This window comes from Physella acuta, unplaced genomic scaffold, assembly GCF_028476545.2.
Source record: "Physella acuta isolate Inbredline_101_S28 unplaced genomic scaffold, ASM2847654v3 ptg002019l, whole genome shotgun sequence".
Lineage (NCBI taxonomy): Eukaryota > Metazoa > Mollusca > Gastropoda > Physidae > Physella > Physella acuta.
This window is the reverse complement of record NW_026733524.1, coordinates 91,650-118,441: the sequence shown is the minus strand read 5'-3', so window position 1 is coordinate 118,441 and position 26,792 is coordinate 91,650. Positions and strand designations below refer to the sequence as shown.

The following is a 26,792-nucleotide window of genomic DNA, read 5'->3' as shown; positions in this document are numbered from 1 at the left end:
TATTTCATGGACTATTTTATGTATCTTAAAAAAAATATGCAGAGACACGCACAGTTCTCATTATTTTACTTTTACTGAGACTTTTGCTATTGGCGTTTACATAATCCAAACAACCTGTTTTCCATTCTCACAATGTGCCTATATGCTATTATAGTCGTGCTCAGGGTATCTAAAGTTTATTAACTGTAATTTTAATTTGCTTATTTTAGCTTATCACTTCTGGCTTAAACAAACATATATCTTACTTTTAATACGTTCAGAGTTATTTTTGACATGGGCTAAAGGTTGTAATTAATTCATGTTGATTTAAAAATAACAATATAAATAGATCACCTTAATTTATGATGAGGGCCATATAATTTTTAAACTTGCGTTTCAATTGAATTAGTATAAAATGTCCTTTAAACCTTAATATACGATCAATTATTTAAAATTCTTTTTTCTTCTGTTCCCAGTGGCTTTTGCATTGAAATTGGGGCTGCTTTGACTGTACTCATTGCTTCAAATGTGGGCATTCCCATCTCAACGACCCACTGTAAGGTCGGGTCCATCGTCTTCACGGGTCGCGTCCGGTCCAACGACAATGTGGACTGGTCACTGTTTAGGAACATTCTAATTGCCTGGGTGGTGACGCTACCTGCCTCAGGCCTGCTGAGTGCGTTGATGATGTATTTATTGAAGGAGTTTGCACTTTGACACTCAGGTTGATACGCCAGGGGAACTACTTTAATGAATAATTCTTTTTGATGTGAAATTTCATTTAAAGCCGCAGTTTATTTGTGGCCTGTGGAACTTGTATCCAGTGTGAGGTGTCGTCAGGATCTGGTTACTTCATGGCTTGTAGGAGAGCTTTTAGACAATTTTTTCTGTGAATCAAGGATTTGACTTTTTGTTGTTGATTTGGTCGACATTGGCTAAACCTGGATAGGAAGTTAAGTCACTCACCCAATGTTTATCTGATAGAATTTCTAATTTAAAAAATGTGATGGTTTTTGTTATTAGCTGTGTTATTACCTGAGATAAAAGAAAATAATGTTAGAATACTGAAGGTACATATCATGTCAGTCATGCTTAAATGTTATTTAATGCTGTGAATGGAAAAAGGATATTCTTAATAATGGGGACGTTTTAGTACTAATTTGAATTATCGGTCTAGTACATATAGTTATGTTCTAATACATGTATTTTATCCATTTGGCTAGTAAAGATATTTTAACCACTGATCTAGTACAGATATATTCTAATTCAGATATTTTAACCATATATCTAGAATAGATAGATAAATTCAATACAGATATTTTAACCATTGATTTAGTACAGCTAGATAAATTTAATACAGATAGTTAAACTACAAAACCTAGTTAATTTAAATTGGTATGAAAATAATTGCTGGTTTGAAATTCAGATGAGTGAGTGGAAGGCTTTGTAGAGTTTAGGTTTAGTTACGTCCAATGTACTATTATCCGCTTGTATTGGTACTGTACTCAGTACTTGGTAGTGTACTCAGTACTTAAACTGTTACTTGCTAGTGATTAGTTTTGTAGTGTAGACACTGTATGAACTGCTGAGTTGCTTGCAACAGAATTAAAACCCGTCCAGAAATAAAACAAACACTGTCTTGTGGGGCACAGAACAGCTTTGGCCTGCGTTATTTGGAAGCTTGTAGTATCTTAGGTTTGGTCAACACGCGAGGGTTTTAGTTCTCTTCTTGTTAGGTTTTTTGCTCACAAAACTTTTCTTCTGTTAACATTTTCATTCAGTGAATCTCTTTGTAAATATAGTTTTTTTTTTTAACTTTGAGGGAGTTTGTTTTTAAAAACAACGTTGATTTGGTTATCACTTAAAAAACTAGTGAGGTAATTAATTGGGATGTACTTGCCTTTTTTGTCACAGGGACCCCTAGTTTTTAGTTTGCCTGCTGGAGAATCAGTTACTGTAATAGAGATGTTATTAAATGAAATGTGAATTGTAAATACTGGTGGCCACATCTCAGAAATTGTACAGACTTAAAGTAGAAATTTTTTTTCTGCTTGTGCATTTTTTACAAGCTGCAGGAGAAATCTTTTATCAAAATTTGAAGCTTATATAATAGCTGAGTCCGAAGAATTTGAACATTACGTCAACAACTATTTTCTTTAAAATCAACAGATATATGATATAAGAACAACATTCCCAAACATAAAATCTTAGAAATATGAAGTGTAGACAAAGTGTTTGTTATAATAAAAAAAAATGTAACATGGTTTTACTATTGTAAAATATAATTTTTGCTTTGAAAAAGTTTTTTAAATTTGTGCAACGAATTATCTTATTTATATTTGATGCCATTTTTTAAAACTTAAATTTGTAAACATTTGTGGTTTAAAAAATGTTCTTTTTATTCGTCTTCCTCAACGTTTTTGTGTGCTTGTACCAGCTTTGAACATTCTATGACACAGATGATGTGTACGTGAATGTTTACTCTGTACAAGTACACAAACTGTACATGACAAGAACAAAAAAAAATTTCTGTGACTTTTCTCCAAGTTTTTCCTGTTGGTGAAAAATGTCTACTATTTTGACATTCAAACAAATTCTGTTAACAGTTCAAATCTTGTGATGTTTTTTTATCCAGTGGGAAAAACAGAGGTCAACAAATACTATCTGCAGGTTAATTCACTGACTTCCTTCTTCCCTCCCCTGCCCCACTTACCCATTCAATTCACTCCCCTCCTTCAAGCTTTGACCAGAAATACAAATCAATGTTTTCATCTTTTCTCAAGTTTTTCATTTTATTTTTATCTTTTTTGCTTTCTGAAGTTACAACTTTATTTTTTAAAATACTTTTTCCTTACAAGATAAGTATTTGTCTAAAAGGCTTAGACTAATTGGTTTCAAGAACGTTTTTTTTTTACTTGATGCTGAAAGGTTATATTTAAATACAAGTATAGATATGTAATAATATATTATACAATTGTACAGTTTAAATATATAAGGTATTAAAATAATCATTAATTAATACTACACTAAAAGATGTAGCTTGATGCAATATTTAAATAATGTTGATGTATGTTATATTTTAACTTGGTTTAAACACCTTGATTATTTTTATGTAAGTGAATATAAAAAAAGCTGTTTTAGACTGCCAATAATTGATGATGGGGAAGCCAAGCTTAGCTGAGCTGTAAGGGGAAGCAATGTTTAGCAGAACTGTAAGGGGAGGCAATGTTTAGCAGAACTTAAAGGGGAGACTATGGCTGTTTAGTTGTTTACAGTGGTTCAATAATGATCTCAGGTGTCAAAATAAAACTATTGAAGTCTGACACCACTTTCCTCATGTGAAGACATTTCTTAACATAAAAACCTTTCTTCACAAGAAAATTTTCCTCGCATGAAATATTTCCTAAGAACATTTTACTATGATTTACACAACCTAAACACCATAGAAATGAAAACTTTTTGACAGAGTGTCTTCCACATCATTGCATGAAAGAATGTTCTACCACATAGTTCTCTCACAGGTGTGGCTTTTCAAAATGTTGTGAGTTCAAATTATATTCAACTTATTTTTTGTTAGCATGTTGTCTACTTTTTATTGCTCATTAGTATGTGTTATTACTATCTAGAAACAAGGACTTACATTTTGTGTAGAAAAAGAATCTCTTATTTCAACCTGTTTTGTTCCACAACTTTTGTTCAACTTTTTAATTGTTTATGTCAAGCACATACACAGTGAATAGTTCTAGTGATTAGTTGCTAATTAGATCTGTTAAGATGGGAAGGGGAGGGATGATTAGTGTGTTGAGTTAAAATTTGAATTCTGACAAATTTAAAACTTGTTTTTTTTTGTCAAGTTAAAATTTGGTTTTTCGTCATGTTCCAACTCTGGATGACTTTCACAAAATAAATGTTTGATTTTGATTGAGTTCTTGAAGATTTTTCTTCTTGTTTTTGAACTTGTGAGTTTTTAATTTTGTGGTTGTTGCCGAGACTTGTGTGTCAGACATCTCTAAAGGTGTGTGGACTGTCAGCTGTAAGTCAACTTAGGATCTCAGTCATATTTTTCATGAAGTCACTTTGCAGGTACTATAGCTTTATTATGTTGTCTAAGATAATTGGGTAATGACAATCTACTTTTCATTGATTTTTACAAGAAAAAGGCCATGTTTTTGAAGAATTTATAAGTATTTTATTTAGTTAAAGTATGGCTAGTTCTGTTATGGTTAAACTATGACCACTGGTTTAACTGTCTGACTACCAGTTTAGCTGATCTCTGGTGAGTTTGGTTTAACTGACCACCTGTTTAACTGACCACTGGTTTCACTGACCAATGACCAGTAAATTTTGCTGAAGTAAACAAGCTTCAAGTGTCTTGAGGTCATTGGCTGGCTACTGTTGCTCCACAAGAAATAAAGTAAGGCCTACATAAACTTGTCACAAATGTTGAGAAAAGATGCCCAACTATAATGCATCTCATTCAGCCACGTATAACACAGCTCTTCCTATTTAAAGAGGTGGGAGACCCCGAGATGAGGAATGTAGGTCAGAAGTCAGCTGACCAGTGTAAAAATGGAACATGGTTCTAAAAATAGAAGTCTGATATGTAAATAAATTATTTAATCTACAAGCTAGATCAGTAGAAAAGCTAGTGGAATAAAAAGGTGACCTGTTACCAGCATGTTTACAGTAGCGATGTGGAGTTGTCGAGTTCTAATCATCAGGTTACTAGAGTTTATTTAATCACTTAATCTTTAACAATTGATTTTATTGTCAGGACATGTTCAGTGTTGTAGTACCACTGATGTCAGTATTATATGGTCAGTTGTGTGGTAGCATATGTTGGTACTATATCGTGGTCAGTTCTATATTGCCAAATGTCAGTACTATATCATGGTCAGTTCTGTCATTTGTCAGTACTATGTCATGGTCAGTTCTATAATGCCATATGTCAGTACTATATCATGGTCAGTTCTGTCATTTGTCAGTTCTATATCATGGTCAGTTCTGTCATTTGTCAGTTCTATATCATGGTCAGTTCTGTCATTTGTCAGTTCTATATCATGGTCAGTTCTGTATTGTCATGTCCGTACTATATCATGGTCAGTTCTATATTGCCATATGTCAGTACTATGTCATGGTCAGTTCTGTATTGTCATGTCCGTACTATATCATGGTCAGTTCTATATTGCCATATGTCAGTACTATGTCATGGTCAGTTCTGTATTGTCATGTCCGTACTATATCATGGTCAGTTCTATATTGCCATATGTCAGTACTATGTCATGGTCAGTTCTGTATTGTCATGTCCGTACTATATCATGGTCAGTTCTATATTGCCATATGTCAGTACTATGTCATGGTCAGTTCTGTATTGTCATGTCCGTACTATATCATGGTCAGTTCTATATTGCCATATGTCAGTACTATGTCATGGTCAGTTCTGTATTGTCATGTCCGTACTATATCATGGTCAGTTCTATATTGCCATATGTCAGTACTATGTCATGGTCAGTTCTGTATTGTCATGTCCGTACTATATCATGGTCAGTTCTATATTGCCATATGTCAGTACTATGTCATGGTCAGTTCTGTATTGTCATATGTCAGTACTTCTAGTCCCAGGGCTATAGATGAGTTTATTTCTTACTTAACATTGAATTATTTTAAAACTTTTCTTTTGGTGTAGTTAAAACAAGTATATAAATCTTGTGAAGTTTGTGAGGTGAAATTATATTAGTAGCATTTTGTTTATATGAAAAATCCCCCCCCCATCCTTTTCCTGAACAGTCAATGCAATATTTTTAATTAGGTTACTATCTATGTTAATAATTATATAACAAATTATAAACATTCTTCTGCATATTTGCTTTTGTGTAATGTTGATAGAATAATCTTTTTTCTTGCACTTGTTAACTTTTTGTGTGTTTACCTTCATAGAATAATTTTTTGTTTCACACAATTTTTGTGTGTTTATGTTGAAAGAAGTTTTGTTTTCACTTTTTGTGTGTTATGTTGAAATCATAATTTTTGTGTGTGTAATGTTGACATAATAAATTTTTTGTGTGCAGCATTTTCCTGGCTTGGTTTTTAAATATTTTATGAACTCAATTTTGGTCTGGGTTAAACTCACGTTAACTTAATCTGACCATTCTTTTCCTGTTTGGATTGTAAGGCTTTGTATAACAAGAAAACAAAATATAAACATTATTTCGATGATGTAGTTTGATAACGATTTGACTAAGACATTAATCAGCTTCCCACTGATTTACAAACAAAAAACATGTTTTGAGTCCATGTAATCAACTGTTGACCTGAAAGTTTTGATTGTCAAAATTTCTTATCACAACCAAAAGTTGCGCTTGGCATGATGTTAACAGTAAAAGTCCAGTCAGTTATTTGTTAGGGTAGAAAGAGATAACAAATTAATATTTGTTTATATAAACACACATGGTAGTCCATTTAGGGATCTATAATCTTTTGAAAAGAATTAAGTCTGTCATTAACAAAGCAAAATTAAACTCAGATGGAAAATGTTGATTCACTGAACTGAGTTAAAGACTAACAATTTTTTTACAATGGATTTTTCTATATGTCAATTTATTTAAACGCCAATTTTTGTACTATCACAATACAGCAATAGTCCATGCAACAAAATAAAAATTCAAAATGGAAAAGAAAAAGTTTAAAATAGTCAGATGAAATAAAAACTGCTTTTAAATAGAAAAAAAAATAAAGAAATTATAAAAATGAAAACAATAAAATGCAATTGTTATAGATAAAATTTTAATACTCTGATAATTGTTGTAATTATTCTGGTTGGTTGAACAAACCATTTTCATTATCAATTATTTTAAAATAATAAAAAACATTAATTTGCATACATCTCAAAAGTATGAACTATAAAGCACATCACAATAATCATGCATTCACACTAAAGCAAAGAAAGAATATTTTATTCGCTATTTCATAAATATGAAGAGTTGCAAGCCAGTTTTCTGATTTAATTTTGGCTCCTTGTTTTTTTTTTCTCTTAGCAATAAAGTTAAAATGGACATTTATTTGTTTGGTGTAATGAAATATGAAGTTATCATTTAACAAGATTATTTTTTAATAAGCCTATTATAGACAATATAAAAAGATCCAGGAACTCGATTATTTCCCTTGGTATAAGTATAAGTAGATGTAAAGAGGAAATTTATTTTATTTCCAAAAAAAAACTGCTTTCATGATTTCTAGACTTTAAAAATATCTAGATCCTATTTTTATTTTCAACTAATAGAATAAACATAGGCTTAAACATCAAAATTTAAAACATGTTAAGGCAAAATTCATTTTTTTTCCACAGGTATATGCCCAGCTGTTTAGGACACAATTTTATATGGAATATTCAATTCATTTTAAATAAACAATTATTTTAATCCAGCACAAAATATGTTTATGCAACCTTCACTAAGACATTCATAAATAACAAATAGTTCAGAAATAAATATCAACAAAATCATCACAATTAGAACAAAGTTAGCAGCTGTTACAATACATGTAAAACTTGAAATCATAAAATTTAACAGATTTTAAAAATTCATGAAAAATAAAAATATTTACTCAATCTCAGAAATTGAGGGTTTTATTACATTCAACCTAAGAAAGAAAAAAAAAGTATTTTTTTTTCAAATCTTGGAAAAAATTAGCTAAATTTTTAAATTATAATAAGATTGTTTGTAAATAATTAAATTTGTGACAACAGTCAACATTTTAAAATCGTTGAAGTTTTTGATAATCAGGAGAAATTTTAATAATTTTATTATATTTGTAAATTTTATAGCTTAAAAATTCTAGGACAACAAAAACTACTCCAACAAATAATGTCTACATCAGCAGCGATCTATTTAAATATTGCACAAATTAAAATGACATATTCATGAATAACGAGTTTAAAGATACATTAAAATACATAACATTTTTTAAAATCAGCTCATTGACAAATAAATGTTAAAAGTTTTGTGAAGTCATTTTTATGTCAAGAGTATTTGGCTTCTTTTCTAGTGTAGCATAAGTCACATGAGTTGAGTCACATGAAAGTCACATGACAAACACATATTACAGAGAGGAGAAAAATATTTTTTATTCTAACTTAAAATTTGTATTCAGAAAGCTGAATCCAATTTTTTTTTAAATTGTAAAATATTTATTCCTATGTAGTTAAAAATTATAGAAAAATCAGGAAGTAACAAAGTTAAAATAAATTAGTTTATATTTGAATTTTTGCTTATTCAACTTCCTAATTTAAAACAAAGCCACACTTTTATAGCTGGTTTCATTTTAGACATTAACAAATTATTTCTTGTTCATCAAAATTGTGAACCATTTTTATATAAGTTGACAAATATTGTGAACCATTTTATCTTGTTCATAAACATTGTGAACATTTCTGTCATAAATAAACACAGTATGTGCTTGCAACCGGGTGTTTTGAATTCAGGGGAAGTAGCCCCGATATCGACATCAATATATAACAGAGTTACATCCCTTTGAGATCTGAAATATAACTTTTGGTTTGCTAAACTTTAAAATAAAATACAAGAAATCACACAGCATGCATAAGAAATTAAATATTACATTTATAAAGATACGTAAACATTCATTATGATGACATTAATTTTTAAAAAATAATGAAATAAAACATGACATGTGGTAGAGCTAATCTAGAGACAGAGACAGACAAATGATATTTAAAAAAAAAAAATGGACAGTACTTTGGTTGAATGGATAGAAACAACCAACAAAACTTGTATTGTTATAAATAGATTCTCAAGGTTCATTTGATTATGCAAGCATTCAACTACACAAATTGTATGTTATTTATTTATACTTTTGAACCCCCCCCCCCCCCCACCACTTTAAATATTTAAATCAGTCTCACCCCCCCCCCCCCCTCCCACACTTCATACACCCTAACACAGGCCTTGGTGCCGCTCTAACATGTCTTTAAAGTCTGGGATGAAGAAATCACTGACGTCAGAGGGTGGCCTCGATATCCTGGGTCACGCTGCCCCTCCGGGCGCCCTGACCGGTACCGGGCAGATGGAGCTGAGGCACGGGCAGGGAGATGTCTTGGAGGGAGGGGTCACGGCTTCCAGGTGAGAACTGGCTGGAACTCGACCCGCCAGGACTGTCCAGGTAACGTCGGTTGAATTCTGGGATTAGAAAATACAAAAGTTTTATTTTAACACGACTCTAAGCTTCATGTAGGGTCTATTCATCACGTATAGGGCTGGTAAGTAGGTCAATAAACAGTTCTATGGCTCATGCAGGTTTTATTGAGCCGTAGAACTGGTTGGTGACCTACTTACCTGCCCGAATGTGATGGTTTAGTGGTATAGATTATAATCAGAAAAAGACAATAAAATTTTAATTTAAAATCAAAAGTATTTTGTATTAAATACATTTAAAGAAAACTGAGAACTGAAGTAAAGACTTGTGTCAGCAGTTTTAAAAACTATTCTAGTCAGACCTGATGGCACTTAGAGCAGGTGAAGTAGAGTTGATTTGTGGTCAACACTACGACCTGGTGCCTAAGCTTGTCTGAACTAAAGTCAAGTACTCATCAGAGCTGGGTGGACTATGGGACGTACTACTGACTGCAGCACTTGAATCAAACTTACAGGTTACCCTAGTAGGCCTATACTTTACCGTGCCTTAGGTAATGTTAAATCTTTTACATCTCTTTTAAACTTTTCTCCAATAAAAATACGCGAACAATAACGCCATGTTTAAAAAGACACCTTACACATATAAAAAAAGTTTGTAATGACGTCACTTCCAGCTGAAAGAAGCATTGAATGACGGTCGTTAAACGAAGCAGACGACTTACCGCTGATCTCATAATCGTCCCAGTACTCCCCGTCCTCCCCCTCCTCCGACAGCCCCTCCCAGCCCTCCCTCTGTGTCTTCAGCGTGTCGATGGTCTCGTGACATCGTTTGAACTGGGCGATTAGGGTGTTGTCCATGTCCCGTAGACTGGCCTGAAATATGGGGCAAAGGTCAGTGGGGGCACAGTGCAAAGGTCAGTGGGGACACAGGTCATAGGTCAGTGGGGGCACAGTGCAAGAGGTCAGTGGGGGCACAGTGCAAAGGTCAGTGGGGGTCACAGTTCAAAGTGTAGTCGGGGGCACAATTCAAAGGTTAGTGTGGGTAAAGTTCAAAGGTCAGTGGGGTACAGTTCAAAGGTCAGTGGGGGTACAGTTCAAAGGTCGGTGGGGTGGGGGGGTTCACAGTTGAAAAGTCAGTGGGGACACAGTGCAAAGGTCAGTGGGGACACAGTGCAAAGGTCAGTGGGGACACAGTGCAAAGGTCAGTGGGGTGGGGGGGGGGTTCACAGTTGAAAAGTCAGTGGGGACACAGTGCAAAGGTCAGTGGGGACACAGTGCAAAGGTCAGCAAGGACACTCTAAGGTCATTAAGGACAGTTCTGGTGTCATTAAGGACAGTTCAAAGGTCATTAAGGGCAGTTGTAAGTTCAACCAAGACAAAGCTCAAAGGTGAATCAATAAAAAAATCAGTAAAGGAGCATTCATAGTTCAAGGGTAAATAAAGAGGGGTACATTAAAAACAAAAATTTTTAACGATGATTCCAGTAAAAATCAAAAGCCTATTTTTAAATTAAAGAACATCCTTGATTAAAGAAAATGGTTCAATATTTAATAGATTAATTAAATTTTCATGGGGACACTGCTAAAAGTATATATTTGTGTATAAATTATATTTCGTTCGGGGCCGGGGGGAGGGGGTGGGCGAAGAGATGGCTGAAACAAAGAGTTATCGCTACATTAATCCTAACCCTGGGCCTAATCCTAAAACAGTCTAACCTCAAACCTGTGCCTAATCCTAAACCTTTGCATGATCCCAATCCCAAACCTTCCTTAAACCTGGGCCATACCATAAACCTAAGCCCAGTCCTAAATACGGTTCCAACCACAAATCTAGGCCTAAACCTAGGCCTAAACCTAGGCCCCTTCCTAACCCTAAACCAAGCCGTACTCCTAAATCTGGAACCGCAATCCTGGGCCTGAACCAAACCTTAGCCCCAACCTAATCCTAATGGCGAATCCATGCTACATCAACCCGCTAGACCCTATACAACCCCACTGTAGAACGTACAAGCACCATGGCGTGTCGACAGCACCATTTAAGTACAAATAGAGCAGGTATACAAACTGTTGGAGGTCAATATTAAAACTACCCCCCCCCCCCCCCCACACACACACTTGACCTTTGCCGCCTGACGACTTATCGTCTGCCCATGTCTACAGTCTGGAGCCGGTCACGTGATCTACCGGAGTCGCCACTCACTGTGAAACCCAAGCACAGCGGTTCTCCATTTTTTTTTCCGGCAACCCCCAGCAGTTTGTTTGAGAGAGTTGTCAAATAATAGATATAAAAATATTTATAGTAATAAGCTTTTAAATGTGCTTAAGAAAAAAAAACAGTAAAAAAAATTTGCTTTTTTCAGTTAAAGTATTGGTGGCTAAAATAAGTAAGAGGTTTTTTGTTAACGACCATGCTTTTTAAAAATAGTTTAAAAAAATATTAAATTTTTAAAAGTTTTCTACTTGTTAGAGATTCGTCAATTAGTAATTAGTAATACGACTCAAATTATTTGCTTTAAAACACAATTAGTAGCTTGAGATCTCTAAAAGACAATTATCTGCCCCTTCACGTTCCACTCAAGCAAGAAATTAATCAACCGTGACCAACAGTTCACCGTCGTCTGCTGGGTAATCAAGCGAATCGCTAGTACTTAATCAAGTTATCTCCCCTTTTATGATTGAGTTAAGTAATCTTTTATTTACATTTTAATGACTAATCTAATGTTAAATATGATGAAAAAATAAGATAATTCTTGTATTGTCATCGGAGACAAATGTATATAAATAGTTAGAACGGAATCACTGTATTAGAAGTGGGTTAAAATTGAGTTACAAGTTTGCCACAAACTGACAAACAGATATTGTAAACTAAATAAAATCTTTTAATGAATTAACGTTATAGGCTGCATGAGGTAACCAAGTACAGTGTACACAATAGAAAGTCTGGCGTTCAACAGGGGTACAGGGGTCGCAGCTTGTAGAACCCCTAGGATACACATACCCCAGATTTGGAACCATCGTAGTACAGCCCTAACGGCCTAATAAAATTGACGATCACTTGAGTAGATTTTGTTTTAGTACCGGCCTCTTGGACTTCCGTTTGAAGTCGTTCATTATTCAGGGCACACGGTGAAAGGCAAGGTCATGCGAGGTCATCTGGGGTCAATGAACTTTGGGGTCAGAAAAGGTCAGGGTTCTATTGAGTAGGGGAGAGTTATTATAGCGATATTGATGTTTCGACCTAAGGCCGTGGAAAAATAATAATTGAAAGAAAAAAATGTCATCCATGTTATGTAGGTTTTGGGTATGGAGTATATGGATCTTTGGGGAGGTGAAAGTCTATATGTTGACATATAAAAGATAAGTGTTATTTTAGGATAATGAAATGTGTATGTTAGTCTATGGGGATTGGTGAGTCTACATAGAAATAGCTGTAGAAATCTGTAGTCTTTAGCGGACTATGTCACTGTGCAAACAGATCAGGGCTTTGAGTTAATACGATATTTATTTTAATGCTTGCGCTTGAAATTATTTTGGAATATTATTTTTTTCTCTAAAGAAAATTAACGTCAAAATTTATATTTAACAGCTTGAGGGTGAATTAAAATGGCCACAACTGACCAGGCTACTGCATGTTATACGGTGTAGTGCTGCTTGTGACAGCTATTTAGGAACGTTGGATACTACATGAGAGCTTTTTGGGGACTGGTTATACTACACGTTACTGCGTGTTGCTACTTTTTAATGCGTGTTGCTACTTTTTAATGCGGGTTGCTACTTTTTAATGCGGGTTGCTACTTTTTAATGCGGGTTGCTACTTTTTAATGCGGGTTGCTACTTTTTAATGCGGGTTGCTACTTTTTACTACGGATTGCTACATGTTACTACAGGTTGCTACTTTTTACTACGGGTTGCTACATGTTACTGCGGGTTGCCACTGGGTACCGCTGGCTATGACGAAACATTTGACCACCCCCTAGAAGGTGAGCTGTGACGTCACACCCAGCCTGTTGATAACCCGCGACACTGTGAGCCAGGTAATGAGCAACCACTACACGCCCGTCAGGTGGTTGCTGTTGATAAATCAACCTGACATTTACAACAACCCGTCTGATCAACGGTCGGCCAAACGGCACAGATATCGAGAGCACAAATGTTGTTATACTGTCCGGGTACGGTTACCTACGTGATGTAATTCTTTACCGGTACAGTGACCTACTTTACGCAACATGTTGACTGGTACAATGACATACATACACATCTGTGTACAGTGACGTAGCCTACTTCACCCAACATTTGCCATGGTACAGTGACCTACTTTACTAAATATATCCGTTAATACTACATGTCCTGGGTACAGTGACCTACTTCACTCAAATTTGCAATATTACAGTGACCTACTTCTTTCAATACCCTCCCTCCTCCTAAGGACAGTGACCTCTTTTATTCAATACCCCCTCTTTGGTAGTGGTCCACGTTACACAATATCTCCCTTGGTACAACACATCCTGGGTACAATGAGTTACATAACACGTGCCCGGTACAGTGACCTAGTTAACTTTCCCCACATGGAGCATCTGTTCACTAACGAACAAAAAAACACCAGGCCACTAACGTGAGTTTTATGCAAATAAAAACAATCGATAGAATTGGATTAACTTGTTCAGCCAATTTGGTCCCTTCAACATTCTAGAAAGGGGGGGGGGGGGGAATACATACGAGGTGTGTTAATGGAGGGGGGGGGGGCATATGTTAACCACGGCTGAAGCTTGTTCTATGTGCGGCTAGAATTTATTGACGTCACACCAAACTCCTCACACACCTGAAAAAACCAACTTCCGGCTTGTCAAGTGAGTTATGGCCGTTATCGACGTGCACACGGTTATAATTTCAGGCTACGACACTTGAAATGTTGCAAACGTGGACAAAACGCCTGAATCAAGTTGCTACACACTTCAAGCAACAATGACTTCTTCCAAAGTTGGAATTATACAATAACAAGTTTAAATTAAGTTGTGCTTTATCTAGGCTTCACAGAACGTCGCTTTTACGCAAAAATTCTACTTCCATTAGGGATCTTCCATTTATGACGTCCACACGGGTGGGGGGGGGGGGGGGGGGGGGGGTCCGAAAAAATGCTGCGGGGGGGGGGGGGGGGGGGGGTGTCGATCACTCTTTCGATAAAGAACAATTTTAGCTAGTCTTCGCACATTCACACGGTAAGTTAACACCGCCGTAGACTTACAGACATTTTGTAAAAGTTTAACTCTCAATTATTATTTAGGTCTAGTAATGAATGTTACCGAAAATATTAATTTACACATGCTTACTAATTCAACAGCATGTTTTGAGAGATCTACTAAATTTTTGTGGACGTCCACAATTGGGGGGAGGGGGGGGGGGGGAAGAAAGGGGTTTGTCGAAAGTAGACCTTTGTAGAGGGGGGGAGGGATTCTAAAATTTGAAATTTTTGTGGACGTCATAAATGGATGACCTCTTAGCCTACACTATGCCTATTACTTTATTCCAACACCACCGTTCCCTAATCAAGATAACATGATTATGATAAGTTATTCACTAACTATTATGCAGGATAAAAAAAATCACTCTTGTGAAATGGATAAGTGGCACATATTGTGCGACACATGGCCATTAATTCATACCGTGCTGTAGAATGAATTGAAAACGTGGCTTGGACACGGATGAAAGATGTTTTCACTTCCTGTTTCCGTTCTGCGCATGCGTGAACGCAGCTTAACCTTAAACCTTTTGACGGAGGCAGTCTTAGGTTTACCAGTTGTTTGAACGTTTTTAATAGTGGATAGGGCTGGGTGTACGTTTATATGTACATCAGTAACATCAGTATGTACACGTGTACACACACCTGACACATAAGACTAGTTCACCCAACTCTAGACATACACGGTCCTTATTGTTAGATGGTCAGTTTCTGTTGTTGTCTAGTCAGTTTCTGGTGTTGTCTGGTCAGTTTCTGTTGTTAACTGGTCAGGTTCTGTTGTTAGCTGGTCAGTTTATATTGTCTGGTCAGTTTCTGTTGTTGTCTAGTCAGTTTCTGGTGTTGTCTGGTCAGTTTCTGTTGTTAACTGGTCAGGTTCTGTTGTTAGCTGGTCAGTTTATATTGTCTGGTCAGTTTCTGTTGTTAACTGGTCAGTTTATATTGTCTGATCAGTTTCTGTTAACTGGACAGTTTCTTTTGTCAACTGGTCAGGTTCTGTTGTCAACTGGTCAGTTTATATTGTCTGGTCATTTTTGTTATTGTTGACCGGTCAGTTTTTCTTGCTGTCTGGTCAACTTTTTTTGTCCGATCATCTGATCCTGTACAGCCTACCACAGCTCAGGATTTCCCCAACCCTTGATTAAAGCTCAGTTACCATGCAAACCAACGAGCTCAAATCAATACCCAAGCAAATCGATAATTCCGTTTCCGTGGTACCTGCCCCCCCCCCCCCCTCACTGCTGCATGTTCAAACCACGTGACAAAAAAAATCACGTGATTTATCTTTATGTCACGTGACAAGACTTAATTAGACCGTTGGCGGGGAGCTGGCGTCCAGGAATAGCTGGTCACGTGATCACACAACACAGGGGAGACATCGATCAACATACGAACGTATGGACGTATGTTCTAGATGACTTTTAGAGTGAAAAGGATTTTTTTTAGACCTAATGCTTAAAAAACCTACATAAAATGCTATAAAACACTGAAAATACGCCTTGTATTATATTTTAATTCTATTAAAAAATGTCATTACATACCGAATGTATGTAACAATTATAATCAGTGGTTTCTTCCAGACTTTTTTCTCGGAAGGGGGGGGGGGGGGGTTGCACTTGAAATTTTAAGGGGGGTGAGGGAGGGCGGACTAAAATTTTCCAGGGGGGGGCGGACACTGTTAAAAGTATATACCCCCCCCCCCCGGAGAGATGTCTGGAATAAACTCTGATAATAATTCAATATAATATGTAATGAGGGGGTGGGGGTTGTGTCAGTTTGAGGGGCGGGGAAGAGTGGGATGTTTGGAAATACATTTTATGAAGAATATGAAAGATGTTAGACAAAATGGTCACTTTAAAAAAATTCTTAGCGTTGTTTAGAGAAATATCTGGCCACTTTTGATGTGACTTGCCAGATAGTAATTGAACTCACCAGTTCTGTTTTAAGCCACGAGAGCGCGGCATCGATTCTTTCCTTGCTGGCGTTCCACTTGACATCCTTCGCCGTACTATCACTGTTACTACTCACTTTCACCTCGCTATGAATAGACGTCCTTGACCCGCCGTAAAGCTTCCCGCTGGCGACGTCATAAATGGGCACCCGGTGCTCACGTTCGCTGGTCAGCTGAGAGTCCGAGCCCTCCACGATCCTCTCCCCATCCGGGCACTGCCTCAGGTCGGAGGGGAACCCGTTTTGGTTTTTGGGGGAGGGGAGGGGCGAGGTACTGAGCATCTTGAGCGCGTCGTTGAGCAACTCGTCCGACTGTTTGAGGATGAGCTCGGCGTGCTTCATGCGCGTGCTGGGGTCGTCAAAGCTGAACCCTTCCTTTGGGTTGAACCCGCTGAACCCGTCCTTCATGGTGAACCCGATGTTCTCGTAGATGGGCTGGCCGATGTGATATTGTCTTCTTTCTCGCTCCGGGGTTAACCTGTCATACAGGGATTGCCTGGGGTGTAGATGGGGTCGATCCCTGTCGGGGGTGTAACGTCCGAAAGAGTTCCCCAGTGAGGTGGGTCGGGAGGTGGTTTGAGGGGGTTTTGTCACGACGGGAGGTTTGGTTTCAATATGTTTTACGGGAATTTCCGTTCTGATTTTTTGAATGGATTGCGTCGAGCCTAGGAGTGACGTCGTGATGTGTTGTAGCGATGACGTAGATATGTGGTGCGTTATGGGAATTTCCGTAGGCTTCGGGTCCTTTTCCGGCGACGAGACCGTTGATTCCGCAGCGGAAGCGCTGGCGATATTGGTGTAAGTCACGGTGGTCGAGTTGGTAGTTGGTCTGCTTGACGCCTTGGACGGACTAGAGTTCGGGCTGGGTTTGGGCGCGATGGCCGGCCGAGGTCCGACTTCGGGTTTTCCGCGCAGACTTCCGGTGGGGGTGGTGGTTTGCTGCTGGGGTTTTTGTGACGTCACGGTGTCCAGCTGCCGCGGTGCGGGTACCGGGGTCTGCTGGGTCGTGGACCGCGAGGGTCGGGCTGTGACCTGGGTGGTGGGGGCGGCGCCTAGTCTGAGAGGGCGTGTCAGAGAGATGCACCCCGGGGCGCTTGGACGGGGCGTATCCTGTTGCCCTGCGCGCTGGGTGTTGATGACGTGGACTTTAAACGTCGAACTTGTCACGTGGTGTTGGCCGTTTTCTGTAGAGGAGTCTGGGGCGCTTGGGGCGCCACTGGAGATGGACACCAGGCGGATGTTGTCGCCCCTTGTCGGCGAGGTGGTGATAGTGGTGTTGTGTTTAGTAGGGGAGACTAACACTGTCGTTCTCGTGAAGGCTGATTTAGCTCCCCCTGTGTTTGAGGTGACTCGCACGCCATGCGCCATTTTAGATTGATCAGTGTTTGTATTTTGATTAGGTGAAGTAGAGCTGACGTCTCCGTTTTGATGGTTTGAGTAAAAATTGGAATCCGTTTTTTGGTTGGCTAATGGCTTGTTGATGGTAAAAGTCAAATTTTGATTGGTCGGACTCGGGGATTGGTTGGGTGGGGGTGAGGTCAATGTCTGCGGGGTCACGGGGGATTCTGACCCGTGACCGTTGGAGAGCTGGTGTGTGGCTGTGTAGGGTGGGGCGGAAGACACGGTGTGGGACAAGGAAGACCGCGGGGCCGGGGAGGGCCGGCCATTGGGCTGTTTAAAGAAAGACTTGGAGGGTACGGTGACGACCTTTGACACGAGGGTCGTTGAAGGTCGCGTGGACTGAAGGTCAGTGGCGTATCCACTGGTCACGCTGTCAGTGACGTCCGTGATGGTCGAGTCGGTAGCGCTGCTGGTGGCGGAGAGAAAGGATTGCCCTCGGTAGCGCGAGAGGGAATCGAACCCACCATCTGCCTGTATGCCGCTGTCGGTGCTGGGGAGACGCGTGTGGAGGCTGCGTTTGATGTCCTCACCTTTCAAGGTCGCGGGTTTGGCGGGAGTTTTCGGCTTGTTCGGGGTCACAGTGACCTCTTCCTTATGCATATCACCACTGGCGACCCCTAGCGATGCTGAACGATGAGTGACTACTGGAGGTTTTCTGGGAGACAGGAAGTGGTTGCTAGAAGAGGAGGAGGAGGAGGAGGTCAGTAGCACGGAGGCGCTGAGGGGGACTGTGGATCGTGGATGAGATGTTTCATGGATAACGGGAATTTCCATAGTATTTTTAGACCATGGGTGACAAGCTCCTCAACGTGGTGAGTGACGTCATGGTTCAAAGTTCAATGAACCGAGTGTGTGTGTATGTGTGTGTAGGCGGCATGTGGTAGACGATGAGAAACTGAAGGATCTGCTGGAGCCGATGGTACGAGCTAGCTGATTGGCCATGGTGAACCACGTGACATTGCTGGCGTCTGTTCAATGTTGCGGATTTGGTCTTCTGTGGATAGAAATAATAAATTAATGACTAGAGTAGAGAATATTTTTTTTTATCAGCATTTGATTGTAAAACTAAATTTAGGAAGTCACTAAAATAAATAATCGTAAAAATATTTCCTTTTTTTTTCAGCAATAAAGGCGATATTATTACAATTTGATGATTTAGTGTCATAGTACACTCACACATTCACTCACAACCCCCACCAAAACCCTCATTAGACAGACTTAGGGAATAAGGTTTATCAGTCATTAGGGCCTTTCAGGATCATTGTTTAATAAAGGCCATTGTTTGGTAGAATTTTATGATGGTTACTGTTTTATGATGGTCAGTGTCTTATAACGGTAATTGTTTTAAGATGGTCAGTGTTTTAAATGGGTCATTCTTTGCCAATATTTTATGAGGGTCACTGTTTTATATGGGCCAGTGTTTTATAAGATTCAGCCTTTGAAGCCGACCAGGCTAGTTTGTAAAGCTGAATGTAGCTGTTGACAAAGAAGCGTACGATGGCCCAATAAAAACAGATGGACAGTTGACCACGGGTCAGATTATGGTCCGATAAAGTAGGTCACTGGGTTATTAAATAGGTCAATTGTGTAATAAAATAGGTCCTGTCTGGTTACAAGATAGGTCAAACAGGTTACAAGATAGGCGAGTCAGGATATAAAACACATAGTCGAAGGGCTGTTTTTTGTAAAGTGATACGGTAAAGGATTGAATTTGATATCTTTAATGTCATAATAAAAGGGATACAGTAAAGGAATGCATATCTTTAACGACAACAATAAAAGGATCGGTACCAACACGAACAGAAAAGTGTAGTCACATTTTATGGGCGACACATCAAAAGGTTTGTTAGGTGGAGGGGGGTGGTCCAGTTGTCAAGACAAGGTGGACAACAGTGAGTTGAGCAGGGGCGGGAACAAAGTCGGTTAGCGGGCTCGTAAATGTGGGTCAAGGTAGAGGTCACATCGCGGTTCTTAAAAAGGGAAATAATAGAATTTTATTTTTCTGGATTACGTTTGAGATGGTTATTTTATGGAGAATTGACGTCCTAAGAAAAATCCAGCCCCCCCCCCCACTACCCTTCTCATGTAAGCAGGGCTTGTCATAAGCTATAGAAAGCAAAAGTCTCAACATGTTATTTTAATGTAAACACAAAAAGGTCAACAACCTCTGGAAGTGAAACTACACATGTACAAGATCTAAAGCCCTCGACCAGTCCTCCAGGAAATCCATCTATCACCCACAGCCTCTCTCTGGCACCAAGTTTTCCTGGCCAGCTCGTGACGGCAATGTGGTGGACCAATCAACGAGCAGACATTGAGGGCTACATGCTGGGGTGGACCAATCAACGAGCAGACATTGAGGGCTACATGCTGGGGTGGACCAATCAACGAGCAGACATTGAGGGCTACATGCTGGGGTGGACCAATCAAGGAGCAGACATTGAGGGCTACTTGCTGGGGTGGACAAATCAACGTGCAGACATTGAGGGCTACATGCTGGGGTGGACCAATCAACGAGCAGACATTGAGCGCCACATGCTGGGGTGGACCAATCAACGAGCAGACATTGAGGGCTACATGCTGCTCATAGAGCACGAGCCGGGGGATTCTAGGCTGCGACCGGAAATTGAAAACTGATTCAATCCGGATTTCTGGATTTCTATTTTTGGTGTACAAGAGAGAGCTGATCCGTCACAGTCACGTGTCTAACTAATCACAACATGAGCGACAAAAAGTGCTATCTGTATCTATAGCTGTATCTATATATATGTATATCTATATACCTAAATGTCTATTTCTCTGTTTCTCTCTCTCTCTCTCTCTGTATATATATATATATATATATATATATATATATATATATATATATATATATATATATATATATATATATATATATATATATATATATATATATATATATATATATATATATATAAAGAGAGCAGATATTCTTTATAGAGCCTCAAGGGGTGGGTGGGGGAGGGCAGTGAACCCAGAAGAAAAGCAAAAGATATATAAGCTTAATCTATATACTTTAATTAGTGTCGTCAATCGTCCACCTCCAATGTTTTAGTTCAGGTACACCCCCCCCCCCTCCATCTGCACGGAGAAAAAAAAATGCTTTAATGAAACACTGATTAAGAGTGATAAATACAAGCCGATCGGTGCCGTAAGAATACAACGATATTTAGTCTTTTTTTTTTTTACTTTTCAGTAATTCATGATTTTAAAGGGTTCAACACTACCAATGCTGCGACTGAAAATATTTTGCTTCAAAACACTATCAGTAGCTAGTGAAGGACGATTATCCTAATATGATAGGTTTGAGATTAAAACCTTTGTGTAATCTTCCCTCCCCCCCACCCTCCACCACCCTGCACACAGCGTCCCAATCAGCGCCGGTCACTCTTATGCTTTCAGTTACTTCCCTTTACCAAGTTTCCGCGTGTGTAGGTACGCTTGCAAGGTGCCTAACACAGTTGTGCCTAACAGAGTTGTGCCTAACAGAGTAGTGCCTAACAGAGCAGTGCCTAACAGAGCAGTGCCTAACAGAGCAGTGCCTAACAGAGCAGTGCCTAACAGAGCAGCGCCTAACAGAGCAGTGCCTAACAGAGCAGTGCCTAACAGAGCAGTGCCTAACAGAGCAGTGCCTAACACAGTTGTGCCTAACAGAGCAGTGCCTAACAGAGCAGTGCCTAACACAGTTGTGCCTAACAGAGCAGTGCCTAACACAGTTGTGCCTAACAGAGTTGTGCCTAACAGAGTAGTGCCTAACAGAGCAGTGCCTAACAGAGCAGTGCCTAACAGAGCAGTGCCTAACAGAGCAGCGCCTAACAGAGCAGCGCCTAACAGAGCAGTGCCTAACAGAGCAGTGCCTAACAGAGCAGTGCCTAACACAGTTGTGCCTAACAGAGCAGTGCCTAACAGAGCAGTGCCTAACACAGTTGTGCCTAACAGAGCAGTGCCTAACACAGTTGTGCCTAACAGAGTTGTGCCTAACAGAGTGGTGCCTAACAGAGCAGTGCCTAACAGAGCAGTGCCTAACAGAGCAGTGCCTAACACAGTTGTGCCTAACAGAGCAGTGCCTAACACAGTTGTGCCTAACAGAGCTGTGCCTAACATTGTGGTGCCTAACAGAGCAGTGCCTAACACAGTTGTGCCTAACACAGTTGTGCCTAACAGAGCAGTGCCTAACAGAGCAGTGCCTAACAGAGTAGTGCCTAAAAGAGCAGTGCCTAACAGAGCTGTGCCTAACAGAGCTGTGCCTAACATTGTGGTGCCTAACAGAGCTGTGCCTAACAGAGCAGTGCCTAACAGAGTGGTGCCTAACAGAGCAGTGCCTAACACAGTTGTGCCTAACAGAGCAGTGCCTAACACAGTTGTGCCTAACATAGTGGTGCCTAACAGAGCTGTGCCTAACAGAGCTGTGCCTAACAGAGCTGTGCCTAACATTGTGGTTCCTAACAAAGCTGTGCCTAACATTGTGGTGCCTAACAGAGCTGTGCCTAACAGAGCAGTGCCTAACAGAGTGGTGCTTAACAGAGCTGTGCCTAACATTGTGGTGCCTAACAAAGCTGTGCCTAACAGAGCAGTGCCTAACAGAGTGGTGCCTAACAGAGCTGTGCCTAACATTGTGGTGCCTAACAGAGCTGTGCCTAACATAGTAGTGCCTAACATAGTAGTGCCTAACAGAGCAGTGTCTAACTGAGTAGTGCCTAACAGAGCTGTGCCTAACAGAGCTGTGCCTAACATAGTAGTGCATAACAGAGTAGTGCCTAACAGAGTAGTGCCTAACATTGTAGTGCCTAACAGAGCTGTGCCTAACAGAGCAGTGCCTAACAGAGTGGTGCCTAACATTGTGGTGCCTAACAGAGCTGTGCCTAACATAGTGGTGCCTAACAGAGCAGTGTCTAACTGAGTAGTGCCTAACAGAGTAGTACCCAGAGTTTCTTCCAGGCATCTCTGCCCCCCCCCCCCCCCGAAAATTTCAAATGCCCCCCCCCCCCCCCTCCGGAGAAAAAAGTCTGGAAGAAACACTGGTAGTGCCTAACAGAGTTCTGCCTAAAGCGTTTCAAAGTTTCTAAATTCCAGCCGTCTCACCTTCACCTGCTGTGGGAGGATGTCGAAAGTTACTGGCAGTTTCTGTTTCCTGGGGTTACCTTTTTTTAAATTTTTAAATTAGGTTAAGACGGAATGAGCTGCAGAAAAGTTTTTAAATGAAGTAGCGCTAATCAAAATAACATTCTTCAACAAACAGCGCAAGACGAACTCATTAACTCAGAAAGTAATTTTTTTTCTTTTTTTTTGGAAATCCGACCTGTATTTTAATACGGCTATTAGTATGAATAAGGGAGACAACTCCAATGTTTGAGTAGTGTTTAGGAGAGAATTGAAAGCAAAAAATTTACATTTCAAGCGGACATTGATCAATTATGTGGTCACTGAATAAAGGTTGCTTAGTTCAATTACAAGTCACGTCACTTCAACATATATATATATATATATATATATATATATATATATATATATATATATATATACCTATGTCTATGTCTAAATCTATAATTCAGCTATACATTCAGTCTATTAGCTTGACGTTTAATGTGCAAATAGACAGCTGTAAACGAATAACCTCTGCCTTTATCTTCCCTTCAGATGCCGACAAATGGTGCCCCAAATGCCCTAGACTGAGCGGAATAACTTCGAATGACAGCTGCTTTAGAAATAAACATTTTTAAAAACCCAGAGAGCTGTTGGGTTAATTGAAGTTTTACGCTAGGGAGGGAGGGTTCGGATAATTACTGGAAGGATGTTTGTGAGTATCCGGGAATGGGGGGGGGGGGGGGGTGGGGGGGGGAGTAAGAAGCTTGAAGAAAATAAGGAAACTACACATGAACTAAGGTAAAAAAAAACTGTGGAAATGTTAAGACTCGTTACAGTTGTGCAATTTTATGATCACGTGACGACCGTGTTGAGATCGCGTAGGTGAGCAGGAGGGGGTGGAGGACTTTAACCCGCTACCCTGTATTCCCCCACCCCAGCTAAGTTGTGGATGGAAGTTTCTAGAAGCAGGAGAATTAGATGATGAGATGTGAAGTGACGTGTGTCTGGCTTTCAGGTATAAAGTGATGAGGTAGAGATTAGGTGGTGGTGGGATGGTGGTGAGGTAGAGGTGAGATGGTGGTGGGGTGGTGTTGGTATAGTGGTAATATGGTGGTGGGATAATGGATGAGATAGTGGTGGGATAGTGGTGGGATAATAGTGAGATGGTGGTGAGATAATGGTGAGATGGTGGTGAGATAATGGTGAGATGGTGGTAAGATAGCGGTGATATAGTAGTAATATGGTGGTGATATTGTGGTAAGATAATAAATGCAAGTGGCGTGTGGGTGGAAGCTATGTATAAAAGTGAAGGAGAGGGGGTGGGGAGTTGATGAGTTTGTGTACAAGAAGAAGAACTAAAGAACACAATATCTGCGACGTTATGAGGACATAGACATGGCGTAGTGTGGGAATGTTTAGGATCATTACAGCGTACAGCGTACAAGATATGATGTTAGACCACATGGCATTCAGCGTACACCATATGATGTTAGACAAATATGGCATGCAACATACACCATATGGTGTTAGACCACATGTCATTCAGCGTACACCATATGATGTTAGACAAATATGGCATGCAACATACACCATATGGTGTTAGACCACATGGCATTCAGCGTACACCATATGATGTTAGACAAATATGGCATGCAACATACACCATATGATGTTAGACCACATGGCATTCAGCGTACACCATATGATGTTAGACAAATATGGCATGCAACATACACCATATGATGTTAGACAAATATGGCATGCAACATACACCATATGATGTTAGACCACATGACATGCAACATACACTACATGATGTTAGATAAATATGGCATGCAACATACACCATATGATGTTAGACAAATATGGCATGCAACATACACCATATGATGTTAGACAAATATGGCATGCAACATACACCATATGATGTTAGACAAATATGGCATGCAACATACACCATATGATGTTAGACCACATGACATTCAGCATACACTACATGATGTTAGATAAATATGGCATGCAACATACAGCGTACGATGTTAGACAAACATTGCGTGCAGCAGACAATCCAGCACGTATGTAAAAAACCGGAAGTGCGATTATCTTCCTGCCCGGCAGATTTAGAGCTCACGTGATTCTAGCACGTGCCAGACTTGTTTTTTTCTTCTCGTCTCTATCGAATCAGTACAACCGTCTGGTGACGTCACACGATGTTTGCTGACCATACGAGATGTGTGCCAGGTGACATCATTATATGCTGGTCTCGTTATATTATGACGTATTTCCGCTGACGTCACCAGAACTCTGAAACGGTCATACTGTTCCCGTACACGTAGAAGTAATCGTCATCTTTTATAAGACAAGTCTAGTTTATATTCTCTAGATGGTGAATCCATGATTCAAATACGAGTAGCTCACATTACGAGGTCTGCTTAAACTTTGAAGTCTGAAAATATCGACTGCTCCCCCAACTGACACCCCTCACACCCCTCCCCCACACATTATTGTGTGTGGGTTGACCTCATCAGTCAAGACATTCATTACTCGCATGCCTCAACCAACCCCTCCCCCTCGTATGATTGTTTTATAAGGCCCATAACAAGGCCGCGGCCCTCATAAAATATTGACTGCTGAAGTCGACGGCAGAAAGTCATTTCATAAAGTAGTTCCCTCCCTTGTCTTGGGAAGGAAATTCCAGGTCCCGGTAGAGGTTTTATAGATCTTAACTGGCAAGGTTCAATTTTAATGCAGGCTTGACGTGTGTACGTGTACAGTGATGGGACGCCATTATTATATTGATCAGCACATTTCTAAACACGGAAAGTAATAGTTGTATCTACATTTTGCTTCTATGATAAAATAATACCAAGAATTCACTTTACTATGAGTAAATTACGAATATTTCATTGAGAAAATTTGTTCAAAACATTTAAAACACATTTTAAAAAAATAATTAAAAACTATTTCTACAAGATGCAGTAAAATAAAGGTAGGAAAAATTAATGATCTTGTGCTTCAGGTGGCATTCGGTGTTTCTTCCAGGCATCTGTTCGGAGAGTCTACCGCCCCCACCCCCCGCAAAGGAATTGGCATTTATATAAAAAATATATTATCTAACAGTGTCCCCCCCCCCCCCCCCGAAAAAAGTCTGGAAGAAACACTGGTGGCATTGGGATCCCAAGTGAGGCGCTGAACGTGACGTCATTAAAAGATGGCTTCCGGTGATATAGAATATAAAAGAAAAGTCTTGATTGTAGAGGAAAAAAACTGTAGGGGATGTTAAGTGGAGAAAGTGATGCTAAGTTGAGGGAAGGACAACTCTGATAACATATTGGGATAGTGAAAGGGGAAGGAATTACTTAACGCAAGGGGAAGTGAGTGGCACATTCAAGGGGAGTAATTCAAGAGCAATTAGTGACTAGGATCGGTGGTCACTCGTCGTGAGGGAAGCCGGCTGTTTATTTCCGTCGGTCGCCGTCGTGTCGGCGTTGGCTGCGGTAACTTGATGTGTCAAGATAAGCATTCAATAGGGCTTCAACATAACGGGCGGGGCGGGAGCATACACTTCTCGGGGGGGGGGGGGGGGTAAGAAGAGAGGGGGGAGGGGGGTTAAGAGGCTTAGGTTATCTCATGTGTAATTAAAAGGCCAAGTATTTTAGTACAATATTTGTTGGTTGTTATTTTTTCCAGCAATTTTTAGTTCGCTAGTAAGTGCTACGTTAGCAATGCTGGTATTTACAACACAACATCGTCACAGAGGCGTAGCGAGGGGGGGGGGGGGGGCGGGGGGGGGGACGACGACGACATATGTCCCCGGGCGCCGACCTTAGGGGGCGCCAAAATGGGTTGGAAAAATAAATTGAAAGCTTGAGGGGGTTGCAAATCGAAAGTTTAAGGGAGGGGGGTGCAAATCGAAAGCTTGAAGGGGGGGGGGGGGGGTGCAAATCGAAAGTTTGTGCCCGGGCGCCGGGAAGG

The 26,792-nt window shown here is 39.8% G+C and overlaps 3 protein-coding genes across 10 annotated transcripts in view; 2 read left to right on the top strand and 1 right to left on the bottom strand.

Moving 5' to 3' along the window:
• Positions 1-3,907, top strand: part of LOC131931731 (sodium-dependent phosphate transporter 2) — a 31,161-nt gene extending 27,254 nt beyond the window's left edge. For all 8 annotated transcript variants that reach the window (XM_059288565.1, XM_059288564.1, XM_059288561.1 and 5 more), the window contains exon 14: positions 456-3,907. In XM_059288565.1, the coding sequence (XP_059144548.1) occupies positions 456-696 (241 nt within the window). In that variant the 3' untranslated portion in view covers positions 697-3,907. The remainder of the gene's footprint in view (positions 1-455) is intronic.
• Positions 3,908-8,919: 5,012 nt separating this feature from the next.
• Positions 8,920-26,792, bottom strand: part of LOC131931733 (mucin-2) — a 34,906-nt gene continuing 17,033 nt past the window's right edge. The window contains exons 2-4 of the mRNA XM_059288567.1: positions 16,293-18,705; positions 9,851-10,001; positions 8,920-9,173 (exon numbers count right to left, since the gene is read on the bottom strand). Coding sequence (XP_059144550.1) covers positions 8,995-9,173; positions 9,851-10,001; positions 16,293-18,485 — 2,523 coding nt within the window. The 5' untranslated portion in view covers positions 18,486-18,705 and the 3' untranslated portion in view covers positions 8,920-8,994. The remainder of the gene's footprint in view (positions 9,174-9,850; positions 10,002-16,292; positions 18,706-26,792) is intronic.
• Positions 20,432-22,422, top strand: LOC131931730 (putative PPE family protein PPE24). The gene is made up of 2 exons (XM_059288558.1): positions 20,432-20,445; positions 21,135-22,422. Exons 1-2 carry the CDS (start codon positions 20,432-20,434, stop codon positions 22,420-22,422), a joined length of 1,302 nt encoding a protein of 433 aa, XP_059144541.1.